The sequence below is a fragment of the Watersipora subatra genome, chromosome 2, assembly GCF_963576615.1.
Source record: "Watersipora subatra chromosome 2, tzWatSuba1.1, whole genome shotgun sequence".
NCBI classification, from domain to species: Eukaryota; Metazoa; Bryozoa; class Gymnolaemata; order Cheilostomatida; family Watersiporidae; genus Watersipora; species Watersipora subatra.
In genome coordinates, this window is record NC_088709.1 from 68173742 (window position 1) to 68188450 (window position 14709).

Here is a 14709-nt window from a genome sequence, read left to right on the forward strand (position 1 = left end):
TACAATAGTTCAATTCATAGAGCTATCTGCTTGGTATTACTGTTTATCATAGCACAATCATAGGGCTATCTACTTAGTATTACTGCTTGTCATAGTACAATCCATAGAGCTATCTACTTGGTATTAGTGTTTATCGGAGCACAATTCATATAGAGCTATCTACTAGGTAATACTGTTTATCATAGCACAATTCATAGAGCTATCTACTTGGTATTCCTGTTACCATAGTAAAATTCATTGATCCTTCCACTTGGTGTACTTGTTGAGCATTAGTTTTTGATTGTTTGCTCCACTCTCAGTCCTGTTTTTAAGTACTTTTGCAAAAGGAATTGAGCAAAATAGTAAAAGAAATGTTCTGATATAATAGTAAATTGTGCGTGAAAACTCGAGAAAGTGTAATAGCTCGAAATGAATTCTTGTTAGAACTGCACACGGTACGCTGCTATTGTTTCTGAAATGCAGTCTTTATAAGCAAACATATATTTAGCCTCATAACTACTGAAAAAAGTGAAGTTTTTATACAATAAATATTACAACAACAGTATTAATTGTGTCATTTGCAGAATGACACTCATTGGTTATAGTAAATCCTATTAGTTTCCCCAAAAGACATGCTGAAATAACAAAAAAGTTAGCTCTGGTAGTTAGCCTGTGGCCCTAGTATTGACACAATAACATTGTTTGCATACCGGCAACCATTAGTTCTAATTGTTTAGGGAGGATATTTAGTTTTTACTTTAAAATTTGGCTAGAAAAACTGCAATTATAGCAGAATTTACAGAACTTATGTAGTTGGATGATAATTCAAAAATCCCACTCATGCAAGATACGGAATGCCACTAATTGTTATCTTATCAGATCTCAAAACTAGACCTTTTGTGACACTAGCGTATTTGTTGAATAGCAAACAAGTTTTATTTTAAGACAGCAGGTCAATTTGCAGTGCTACTATAAGGCATCCAGAAGTAGATTGAAACAGCTTTTTAGAGTTGTATCAGTATGCGCGTAACAGTAATGCATCAGGAATTTTAATTTTCTGTAATAAAATTTATTTTACGAAAGTACGTTCCATAAATAGTATCTCCTGCATCTACTGTATAGTGCATGTCTACTGATTAATTCTATGATTACATGTGTATATGAATTCAAAGCAGTTAAACACTCCCAAGATGTTAATGCATACCACGTGTGTTTTACTCCAATAATCTACACAGATCACATTAGCAAAACAAATAATTTTGCATTCACTTTTTGCAATGTTAACAAAATTATTTAACAGAATAACAGGACAAATTATATTAACTAATAGACAACACTTTACACTAAGTATTGCAAAGATATACCATATAATGGTTTTGATACTAACACACTGTAGACCCACTCAGTGTAGAGCCAATCAGTGTTGAACCAATCAGCGTTGAGCCAATCAGCATAGAGCCAATTAGTGTTGAGCCAATCAGTATAGAGTCAATTAGTGTAGAGCCAATCAGCATAGAGTCAATTAGTGTTGAGCCAATCAGCGTAGAGTCAAAACTAACCTTCAAATATTATTAATCACACAAAGTATCTTTATTTATCCAATAAACATAATTTGTTGACTGAAATGTTGTTGTACACACAAAAGTTGCAGCTATCCTTGTATCCTTTGTTTCTTTTAATTCAAAAAATATCCAAAACTTTAGACAAGTTGGCTTCTAAACAAAGTATTCCTGCCAACTTATTTACAGCTTGCAGATTAATGCATTATTTTATTTAAAATACTGTCACAGGCGCAACATTAAAAGTAGCCCTTTTGAAAGAACTTCTAACAATATTTTACTGCACTATGCATAAAACTAATTGTTTTATTTTTTCTATATATTGGCATAAAAGTTTATTTTAAGTTTAACATTGAAAAAATGTAATTAGATGCAGTGCCATCAGCTCTGCTTGCACCAACAATGATTTAAACCTTGTAAATTATACAAGGTTTACCGCTTAAACCTTGTATAATTCACAAAAGATCTTGGCTTGTCTGCTGCATTGCTGGCAGCTACTGCAGGTACTTTATCAACAGATCCTTCATGTCACAGCACACACTGTCAAAACCATTTTAATTCATGGCTCGGCCTTAGATAAAACAAGTCGCCATGATGCAAGATAAGGACTAGAGATAGGGCATGGAATATTGGCATACCAAATATTTTGCATAACTGTGATGATTAAAATTCCAGTGAAGCTCATTTTAGTAGACCTCATTCACTGCCGCTCTTTTTTTGGCAAATACAACCAGACTATTATACTATAATAAAAAAAATTTAATACTATCTAGCTAGCTTTCTGGTAAGTTTTTACCATATCTGAATGACTATGTTCAATGGTTCAGAGTTTAAATAAAAATTTATTTTTCACTTTGCAAGCTTAAGTTCAGCTGCTTTTAAAACTAATATTATTATACAATTAAAAGAAAGTTAACTAAAAATCTTATAACCAAATTTTGGTAATTTTTGATTTTCACCTTGAAGTCACTAGCTATTCTGTGTTCACGCCTTTTTCAGAAGTTTTTAGCTATTTTCATAGGTTTTATACTAATAATTGTTTTAGTTGTTTTCATAGTTTTTGTTCGTAGAAAAAAGGAGGGGCTGAATAGAAAAGAATAGGTGTAAAGTTACTCTTTTAATTACCCAGACATGTGCGAACACTGCACAAGCCAAAAAAAGCTGGTGAAGCAATTTTGTAATAGCGGTTTTTGCGCTTGGCAGCCATATTTGAGGCCAACATAAGATACTGAAGCAGTAAGCTACTGTATTAGAAGAGCATTGCCTGAAATTAATGTACAATTTGCGCCAAAGGTTCTTAGGTGTGGTTAAATGATTTAATGCTAGTCAAAGTAACTAGCACTTTACTATTTCTTATCACTGTTTACTTACTGAGAATAGATTTGTTCTTGCGTTCAGCAAGCAGAATTTGACAAACATTATTGAAAAAGTAGGCCAAAACTCAACTAATTATGGAAGGAGTCTGTCGGCAAAATACTAGCAGTAAAGAAATGCAACTGACAAACTAGTCTGTAAATATTAAAATCTTTTCTGTGTCTTTTGTTTGTCTGTCTGTTCTTCCAGTTATAGCAAGGAAGTTGTAAGAATGAAAAATTTGCTGTGCATTGGTTTTGAACTAGCAACCTCAAGTTCTGCACACAGGTATTTATCTGATCTACCTCACTCTCCAACTGGCCATACTTTGGAATAAATTGTACACGTACTCAGTACACATGCCACTCTTTCATGGTTTTACGCTAAACATTTCAGCTAGCATATCATAGAATTGTTGACCAGAAAAAAGATGCTTAAACTCACATAGGCAGCAAGACTATTGCAGTCAGTATAGATCTGAAGTAGGCACTGCAGCTGGTGCACTATGAATTACATAGAAATAAACACAGTGCACAAAAATAAAAAACGTTTTCATTTAAAGGTTAGAATGGTAAATGTGGTGTATGTTGATTAAAAGCAAATTTTTTGCGCAAAGACTTTTGTATTACCTGTGTAATCCCGAGCATTCGCCCAGTATACCTATACATATGTAAGTCAACAAATATCTAAGGCAAATTCTCTCCATTTTCATTTTCCATATCTGGGTATAGCCATAATGTTCAATTAGCTGTCTGTTTTGCAAACTGTTCTGTTCTGTTCTGTTTTATAAACTTGTTGATTCTAATGAGTCTACATCACTACTTAACTTATGAGAATTTCTTGTTAAACTTATAATTTCTCTTAAAGTTAAAAAGTCTCCATATGGCTGTATGCAATATGGATATGCATACAGCATGGATATGCATAGATATGCATACGGTATATAACCTCTCAAAGGCTTATGTAGAAAGGTAATTTGAGACAGGGAGCAACTTTGAAGCAAATATTTAGTTGATGGTGTCATCATCAGAAAAATATTGAGTAACATTGTTCCTTGCTAGCTTTTGGGATCAGCACTTGATAATCACCACTGGTATGTATTGCAATAGCTTGTGAGGAACACTGGAAAATTACTATTATCTTTGTTTGGTTCTTTTGTTATAGGGATTAAAAAAGCATAAGGAAAAATTAACACTTTCTGACCCCCGTAATGTGATGCTTTCAAACAATATTGTGCAAAACACTGTGATACTTGAGAGTTTGCTAAAATACCACTAATGGAAATAACATAGAAATTAATTGTGGAAATTTTATGGAAATAGAAATTGTGACATACATGTAATCCTTGCAGTTTGCTAAAATACCACTAATCTAAAGTACTGCCAACAGCTAGAGCACCAACAGCAATCATTTTAAAGTTTAAAGGTACATCAAATTTCAGTAGATTTTATCAGAAAGTTTATATAGAAGTATAGCTATTTACGCCTTTTTTGAGATGTTTGGGCACGTCTTTTTCTTATGTGCCTTTTAATCGCAACCAAGTTTAGTCAATTTCTATCTTGAAATATTCTGGCAGTCAAATCACCAAAAACAACAAACAGAATCTCGAATAATATAATCTATACTTTTGGTAACATCTACCAAAATTTGATGAGATTACATCGAGTTTAAACTATGATCAATAGTACAAGTATATGGGAATATGCCAGTAATAATAATGCGCATGGACAATGACTCAATATTAAAATAACTACTACCTGCATAAAAAAAGGGCTTACATGGTAGTTGAAGTTATTTCAGTTTGCTATGCTCTACTTAAAAATGTCATTATCAATTTATCAACTTGATTTTTGCTCATCTGAGTTCCAAATTACATACGATAGATACGGACTTTAAGCAAACACCCGTAATGGCCTCTTACTCATTTAATAGTCCATTAGTTTAAACAAAATCACTTTTGAGCTGCCTATTGGCTGCCACGTAAGTTCGCTAGCATTCATCTGTCTCTCAGATATAGTAACGTACTTGGTACGCTAGAGACTACAAAGCTCTCTATAAATCTGCTCAGACGGAGGACTATGTTTACCTCTAAGCGGATGACTCCTACTTTGAATATCTCACTCTTTGATATAGCTTCCTTCTGTTCCTAGCAATTAATGTAGCTTGATGACTTTGTTTGAGGATTGATCTATTTAACAGAAATCAATTGCATGCACTAGTTCAACACAGATATCTGCGCGTAAGCAATACTTAGTTAAAGTGCACATGTACGTGTCTATTTGTACATGTATGTGTCTATTTACTAACAGGCGATATGAATGAGTATACAGACTATGCTAAGGTGTAAATGTCAAACGCTGCAATTTGATTAGCTGGGAGTTTTTATATTTCTTGATACTTTTTCTGCAGATCATTGCTGCTGGTAATTAACCAGTAAAAATAATTAATATTATGAATTAATAATTAATTGTTCTGGTTCATCAACGTACCATAAATATAGTCTGCAATTACATTACATATTAAATTTCTAAAGCGCATATTTGATTATTATTTTAGCAATGGATCACTTGCAAAAGTAGATTCTTTATATAGCCTAAGTGTTGGACACTGTACATGTATACACAGGAAACATTACTAGTAGAATCAATTAGTACCTGCTTCATCGCAATCATTCAGTTTTATTTTGGTTGAAATTTATTATTAATATTGTTGTGAGCGTCTCATCATATATCCACCAACTTCACTGCTCATGTCTCACAGAGTAATTAAATATTGTTTCTACCTTGTACAGATGGCCAATTCTTTGACAACCCGGCTTATATTGCTGCTGTGTGCACTGCTGGAGGTATGCTTGTACTTATAATAATCATAGTCGTCCTCTCGTGCTTCCTCAGAAAACTTCTGGTTTCCAAGTAAGAGTTTTATCTATTATCTATATAACAACAGACTGATATGAATTTCAACAATGTACTGGTACAATGTACTCATTGCTGACTCATGCCAGCCGGTTGGATGTCTTTCAAAGTATAAGTTGTTAGTTATATAATTAGTATGAGTGGTTATTCATTCTATATTTATATAGCATTATTTATTGTTTTAGGTATTTACAGCAACTATGTTACACAACTGATAAGTATAAAAAAGAAAGATATCAATAGTATGAATAGCTAACTAACAAAACAAGCTTACAATATAAGAAAGAATTACTTGTAGTCGGATGACTTCAGCAATCACAAATCACTGTGTACAGTGTTTACATTCACACCTAAAGTAAGTGTAATGATGAAAGCTATGGTTGCTGCCTCCTAAACGCCTTGGTTTGTCTTACTTTCTGCATGGATAGCAATCCATTCAAAACTCATCTAAGAGTTGTTGTCTCCTGCTATATTAATTAGCAATATAAAAAGAGCTGTGCAAAAAGGTTAAAAGTTTCGGCTCTGTTAGAGTGATTAGGCTGGTCACGACATGGTATTAAAAGAACATGCTGCTAGTGTGTCGTGATCAACTAAAGTTTTTGTGCAAATGCTAACTTGGCACATGAGGCCGTACCGTTAAAGTACGGCCAAACGTGCCAATTTTTTGTTGACACTGACCGAAACCACGAAATGAACAACAAACACAGAATTATTCGGCCGAAATTCACAGAATTGTCAGAGCTGTGCATGCACACCAAAGTCGTGGACGAAACGCTTGTAATTGTCTAAACAAAATTTTAATTATTAGCAAGCACGATTCTAGTAGCTCTTGAAATTTATATAGTCTGAGACATATGACACGACACGCAAGAAAAATACTAACGCAATTTGCCATAGTAAATACGATGCAATTGACTTGATTGCACTAAAGATGGCAACTCTTTCTACAACAGAACTTTTGCTGCTATAAAGAAATTGTTATTGTTAGTTAGTTAATTCTTTATTTTAAATAATAAACAAAAAAATATATAAATCACCTTTATTTGTAGGCCTGATATGATTTATAAAATAAATTTATATTTACACACACATATATGAGTATGTATGTATATATTATTTCAAGAGTATAGACCATAGACAGATAACAATGAAATTATTATCGAGCATATCACAGCTCTTTGAAATGCACAATACCATAGTCTATATCGTAGCCCTTCATCACCACCTGCAGTGTAGTGATTTGATCCCTTGTGCTGTCACTCCAGCCCAGGTAGACTCACCTACACTGTATCCTATCATGCTATTCCTTTATATCCTTGCTCATTTCTTATGCCAACTCAAATTTTATTCTTATAGATTTCAGGCAATTTTTGATATTCTTATTCCAGTTGAACTTAGATAGATACGCCTCAAAATCTTTTCCTGTCAGAACTAAAAGGGCTTTTCTGATGGGAGTTTTTTCTGGCAGTCTTAGTATATGCCCCTTGAGGTTTCGGTCTCTAATAGCCTCACTCTATGGTCTTCCTTGTAAGATTGTATAGGTTGTTGTTACTGGTTTTCACTGAATATCTTACCTTGATGGCTTTTCTCAATCGTCTCCTGTAAAAGCTCTTTATTGCTTCGGCAGTAGTTTTGGTGATGGTCCAAGTTTTGCTGTTACACAGAAATATATTTGCTGCGTAGGCATTGAATGACTTCACTCTAATTTCTACTCCAATTCTCTTCTTTTTAGGCTGTATTTTTGCAGCTCTGTAGCTTTCAATAAATGATGCCATAGTCTAGATAGCAACCCTTATGTAATAGATAAAAAGATATCATCGACGCCATCACAGCCCTTATGTTTCAGAAACAAAGTTGCTTTAGAATGCACTAGAATTCTTATGTTTCAGGAAGGAAGAGCTTGCGAAGAGAACCATAGCATTGGAAGCTGATAGCAACAACCTACATTTATATGATAATGCTGGTGTCATCTCTGAAACAGGCAGTAAGTGTGACTAGGAATAATTGTAGAGCATCGACTGATGGTAAAATGGCAGCTAGGTAAAAGTTTCACAGCAAGTTGAAATGGCTGGCAACGCTATTTTGTCTGAGCTACCAGCTGAGGACTTTTGTGCCAGAATATATATATATAATAATTATGAAACATCCTGGCAGTTATATATATAAATATATATATAAATATATATATATATATATATATATATATATATATATATATATATATATATATATATATATATATATATATATATATATATATATATATATATATATATATATATACTCATGCTACAGACAGTACTGTTTCGGCTATTGAAGCCTCATCAGTGCAGCTCAGAGCTTAGGCAAGGGACACAAATCCCATTACCCATGAGAGTTGACTTCCTATTCATGAGAGTTGAATATATATATATATGGAATAACGAATACACAAATACACACACAAACTTTGAGAAGTATAAATATAGATAAAATATATAATTCATTGCTCCCATATATATATATATATATATATATGGGAGCAATGAATATATATATATATATATATATATATATATATATATATATATATATATATATATATATATATATATATATATATATATATATATTCATGTATTCATGTATATTCATATATTCTGTATATATATATATATATATATATATATATATATATATATATATATATATATATATATACAGTCAAACATGGATAACTCGAACTTCAAGGGACCGAGCAAAAATGTTCGAATTATCAGAGCGTTCAAGTTATCAGAGCACTGTCACAAGTCCATATATTTACTTATTTATTAGTAGATACATGTACATATACAAACTATAATATAAATCAAAAGCACAAATGGCTTGTTTCAAATTAAATGCTTCTAATGTAAAGTTTAAAACGTTTTTATGAAAAAGTATAGAGATTTTTCTATCACTTGAGATTGGTTTGTTGTTTGAGGTGATGTTATTGCCAGGACGTTTTTCAGATTGACATTGGCAAAACTTGATCGTTGTTGAAATGCTCAAAAGAAAAGACATTTTTTTCTTTTGGGGTTTTACACACGATCAATTTTGCCGTTTTTTCTTGAAGTTTATGCAAAGATTATCTTACTTTACCTGGGATTCGTTAAGAGCAACACTCCGAGGCAGTTCAATTAGAAGTTTTACGAGGTTTTACGTACATTCTATATCACTCACGTTTTTTTAATAGATACTTATTGAATGTACACACGTATTCTGTGTTTAGGTCAAACGATGAATAGTTTTTTGTAGCTCAGACAACGTTAAAGTTTAATTACAACAAATTTTAAGACGTTTTAAACATTCAACATTCCGACATTGATTCAACAGGGAATCAACGTCGGAAAACTATTCATCACGGGCTAGCCGGGTCACGCACTCAAGGATTTTCGCCACGCACATACAAAACAAAAACAACATGCGATTTTTGTTTTGTATGTGCGTGGCGAAAATCCTTGCGCGCGTGACCCGGCTAGCCCGTGCTACTCATCGTATAGCAGTATAAATCAAATTTCACCAAACTTTTAGAAAAGTCGTTGACAAAAATATTTTGCCGATGGTGGTAATAACGATGCTTATGAATTACGAAAAGATGAAGTTTACCACTATGGCTTTGAATAAAGTGATTTTCTAAAGCGATAACAACCGTTTCGGTAGCCGTTGGGCAAAAAAACAGTTCGAATTAACAGTGTTGAGTTCGAGCTATCTATAGCAATTTATCATTACGTGGGAACGGACCAAAGGAAATGTTCGAATTAACCATGTGTTCGAGCTATCCGTGGACGAGTTATCCATGTTTGACTGTATATATATATGTATATATATATATATATATATATATATATATATATATATATATATATATATATATATATATATATATATATAGGAGCAATGAATTGAAAGCACAACATCACAGAATTACCAGTTGAGCAACCTGTGTAATAATTACTAGGAGATAACCAGCTGATGAAAAATAAATAATCTTTAACATTGTGTTGACAATTGCAATAGGCTTTCTTATAATCTTGAACTATAACTTACACTAAAGAAGGTTTATAATTCTATAATTATATAGTTTATAATTATCAATGTACTTTTTATTTACAACTATGAACTATATTTATAAATTTGAAATTATAAAAAATTTTATAGTTTATAAAATTAAAAGTTATAAAATTTATAACTTTATAAGGTAACTAGTTATGCTACTCGGCGTTGTTGTGGTAACAAAAATCTTTTGACCGAAAATTTATCTGTAATCAACATATAACATCATTTCCCAGTCTAACTTTCAAACTACATATGATGAGAAAAATGTTTTGTGTAGTTGAAATAACTTAAAAGAGAAAATAAAAACAACTATAAAGCTTTTCAAATTTTGTCAAACAACTCTAACTTTCAAACTTCATATCATGAAGAAAAGAAAAGGACAGCTAAATTAACAATAAATAAAACAACTGTAAAGGTTTTCAAACAACTGTAAGTTTAAAATTTCATAGCTTGAAAAAAGTGTTTCGTTGAAATAAATTAGAAGGAAAAATAAAAATGTATAGTATTTAAATGTAAATGTGAAATCATTAGAGAGTAATAGCTAAATACAGTCTATTTCGCTGCGATTACAATAAAAGATTATTTGGTATACAATTATATGATTTCAGTTCGTTTCAGTGTTGGCATGTAAAAATATCGTAGGCTATTTAGACATACATAGCGCGGTATAGAAACACATAGTCATTGTCTAATGCACTCACCTCATTATCAAATCATCGCAAATCATTATCATTAAAAATAATATCAAACTTGTAACAAAGATTTTATCATTTATCCGTTTGCAAATTGTTTTTATTAAAACGGATACCAGGTATACGGGAAAACGAGGTGTATCTTTTAATAACGTATATAATCAGTACATAAATCCCCAAAAGTAAAGTTCGAGATAAATAATTGTTGATATCCTTGGGCGGAAAAAATTAGCCCTAATGAAACAAAGACAAAGAAGTATCGTGTTGCATATACTCAAGTTCCAAAATCATTTCTTAACAGGAGATAGTCATGCGTGGGCGCAATGCTAAAATAATAACTATAGCTGGACAATCACTACGATGGACGAATACACAAATACACACACACAAACTTTGAGAAATGTATACAATGTATAGTAGATAAAATATATTATACTAAATTAAACTCTGTAATATAGTAGAAAATGATGTTGTATTATACAATTGATTACATTATAATACAATATTACATACTATAATATGATACTATACAATATGGTATAAAATGATATAAACACGCACATCATAGATGTTAACCTGTCAAGCATTCTTAGACATTTTATATAGGACTGCTTTTAGAAACGTTATATCCACCTGCATAGGAAGACTAAATCAAAAATCCTTAATTGAATCGAAAACTGTTTGTTTGGGGTTCAAAATATTTGTTTATTAGTATTTCACTGTTTATTATACAAGTTAAACAAAATTGTTTCACTTTTGAAATTTTAAGAACGGTTTATTAAAATTTTATGACTCAAATAATCTTTTCAAAATATCTAAGCGCTGATTTATTTCTTGAAGCATAATTATTATAATACAATTGTCAAAAAGCATTAGCGCAAACTAACCAAATAGTAGCTGAGTATAGTATACGTGTAGCTACTGTCAATTGTCAGTGAGTTTGGACAAGAGCATGCAAACAAAGCACTTATTGATGTGTCGCAGGGCCTGGTCATTATGAAAGCGATCTTTACACTGAAGTAGAACCAAATGGAATAGAGATATATTCTAACGTACAAAGTATCAGGCCCAGTTCTTTTCGGCCTCATGAAGTCATTAGGCAGACAACAGACACAGTAAGGCAGGACTCAACATATGCCCGGTACGCAGGAAGGCAGGACCCAACAGGCGCTCGGTACACAGTGAGGCAGGACCCAGCAGGTGCTCGGGACAAAGTAAGGCAGGACCCAACAGGTGCTCGGGACACAGTAAGGCAGGACTCAACGGGTGCCGGGTAAGCAAATGACAAACATTTGCAGCAGGCTTCTTTTAAAACACTTTTGAATAATATCTGCACTTGTAGATTTTTGCTAATTTACCATGAAAATTTTGTTTTTTCTTATAAATTTGTCATGTTTGCCATTTGACAGTTTTATAAGCTGCGATGAAATTTATTTTTGTTATTAGACAACTATGCATTTTTCTGTATGCTAGATGCTTCAAATTATATGCGTTTATTTAGTTAAACTTTTTTCTTTATACTCAAATGTTTTGAGGCTAATTTTTACTCAATTGTTAGCAACAGCAATGCACTGTTTTTCACTGACCCTTGGGTTAAAAATCATTTAGCCACACACCTCAGACACTCAAAGCTGCCAGCTAAGTTTTTGATTTGTCAGTAACCTTTGTGGTTGACACTGATTACTCTAACCAGATCTATGAGGTGACAAACTGTCATTTATCCAAGAACAGAGCCGGCTTATAAATTTAACAGTGTAGCGAGTTCTTTTTAAAATAAAAATGTTGTGTGAAATTCATGCATTTTTGGCATCACAAAACTTTGTGACTGGCAGATTTTGTTAGTGAGCTGTGCATCTACGAGTTTTTTTTTTATATTGAAACAAAATCTGAGCTGTTCTAGAACATAATAGTATGTTCTAGAACTTGGCTGTTCTAGCACATACTAGTATGTTCTAAAGCTTGGCCTAATAATAATATTTATAAAATCAAGCATCGCGAGGTTGATTGTGGTGTAGTTTTTATAATATTCGAAGGTAACTCACTATTTTATCCGATTTGAATTACAGTCACCTGGATGACAACGCTATAATATTTTGATGCTAAACTTGGCATCTAAATATTGGAATTAATGTAAAGCAAAGGTGGGAAAGATTTATATTTTTTTTTCCAGTTTCAATTTTTTAATATTATAGAGCTTAAAAAATGTTAAATATCAAAATCAACTTTATGCTTCAAATAGTTTTAGTAAAACATTAGTTTGTAAATTTATAACTTATTATTGCATTTGGTGAAAGTTGGAAAAATTGTGAGCAAATTTTCAAAAAAATGGTCGCTAGTGGCAACTAGATGAGTATACCACCTTGAATTGCTCACTCGGCCAACAAATCTTATCTGTTTACTGTAGCCATGGTGAATACAGTTCGGCTGAACATTTTTGAGTTCACATTACCAGCTCGAACTCAGCTATTAGGCCTATATAATTATTTTGTTATGCAACTATACGACTGTAGCAATTGTATGTATGATTGTAGAGAAAAAGAAGTTATATATGCGTCAATCGTGAAGAAAGGAAAAACAGTAAAAATGGTCGAAAATGACCTGTACGGTTCAACAGACATATAGGCCAGGAATGCGCCATTCTTTCACATTGAGAACATAACTCCAATTCTTTTTGAGAGAGGGTTTCAAAAAGCAGCAAATTAAATAAATCTTTATTTTGTTCACTAGCTCTTTAGAGTTATTAGTATGTCTGACTTTTATCTATAGATTGCATCTCTTTATTGAATGCAATAGGATTTTAGGTTAAATAATTGGCATATATTTAGCAGGTACAGTTTCTGAGAGAATTTTTTCTGAGAGCATTTAACAATCTGTAGTATTTAATGATGGTTTAATGGCTACCCTTCTTGACTTGCAGGCAGCAGATCAAAGTTTGAATTTGGTCATAGCAGTCTTAGCTACACCAATTAAACAAGGAGTACAAGGTGGTATAGTGCGTGGAGGTTATGAAATGATGTATTTTTATATTACCTATTATTAAAATATGTTATGCTTGATATCTTTATGTGGAAGGTCTGTTTCTACAATTGTTTACAAATTATAACGGTGTTATGGTGTGCGGATTGCTCCTTTTGCTTATAAAAAGTTTTGTGGAATGCTAGTTATCTATAATTAGGAAAAAATATTTTTACTAAATTCTATATATACAGGTAGTCGCAATATGGATTGTATTTTAAAGAAAGCGCTTTATAATGCTGATAATAATAATAATACAGCGAAGAGAATGGTAAAACTAAATGGTTTGTAATTAATGCTGTTTCGTTACATGTTATTTATGTCAGCGTAGACGATGTTGGCACGTTTACAGATACTGGCATGTCTTCAGTTTCCTTTTGACAAATACTAAGTGAAGCAATTGAAGCTCTAGCAAAAGAGAATATCTGAATAACAATTACTGACTATTGAAAAAACACATGTAAGCCTATGCAATATGGGTTTAACCTTGAGGAGTTATCTTCCCATAGTGCAATATCAATCATTTGGTAGATTTGTGCTTGAGCAGTAGTGCTGATCCATAAAAAACTTTCTTCATCGTTATAGCTGCATAGCTGACTAGTTATTGGGTAAGTTAAAAAACCTAATCTTATATGTTATGTATTATTATAATATCATGTTCTTTCTTTTAAAAATTGTAGAGTATTGCTTAGTATAGCACCCGATTCATTGCAAAATAAATATCTTTGGATGACTCCTAATTTGCATGTTGCTGCCTCTCAATCTAAGTAATAAAGTAATAGTATACAACTAGTAGCAAGCCGGGCTTTGCTTAGGGTTTTTTTATTTTTAGCTATTTAGTCAGTATCATTGGTGGAGATTATTAGTGCAAATTCCTAGACGGTTTTCACAACAACAATCCATGAATGTGTTCCTTGAGAGTGATTGCCCATTATGCATGTAAAGGTACCTTTTTAAGTTTGTATTCAGACAAGCTTTTAAAAAGATGGTCTTTAGGAACCAGGCGGAGTTCTCAAACCAACTAAATTTGGCAAATTGGCATAAGGCGACCTAGAACATATGTGTGCAAAGTTTGGATGACATCGAACAATAATATGGAAAGGCGTAGTGTTTTGTAAT

The 14709-nt window shown here is 32.4% G+C and overlaps 1 protein-coding gene across 1 annotated transcript in view; it reads left to right on the forward strand.

Annotated features, from left to right (window-relative positions):
• Window positions 1-11852, forward strand: part of LOC137388475 (uncharacterized) — a 57636-nt gene extending 45784 nt beyond the window's left edge. The window contains exons 25-26 of the mRNA XM_068074961.1: window positions 7696-7790; window positions 11560-11852. Of these exons, the coding sequence (XP_067931062.1) occupies window positions 7696-7790; window positions 11560-11852 (388 nt within the window). The remainder of the gene's footprint in view (window positions 1-7695; window positions 7791-11559) is intronic.
• The last annotated feature ends 2857 nt before the right edge of the window (window positions 11853-14709 follow it).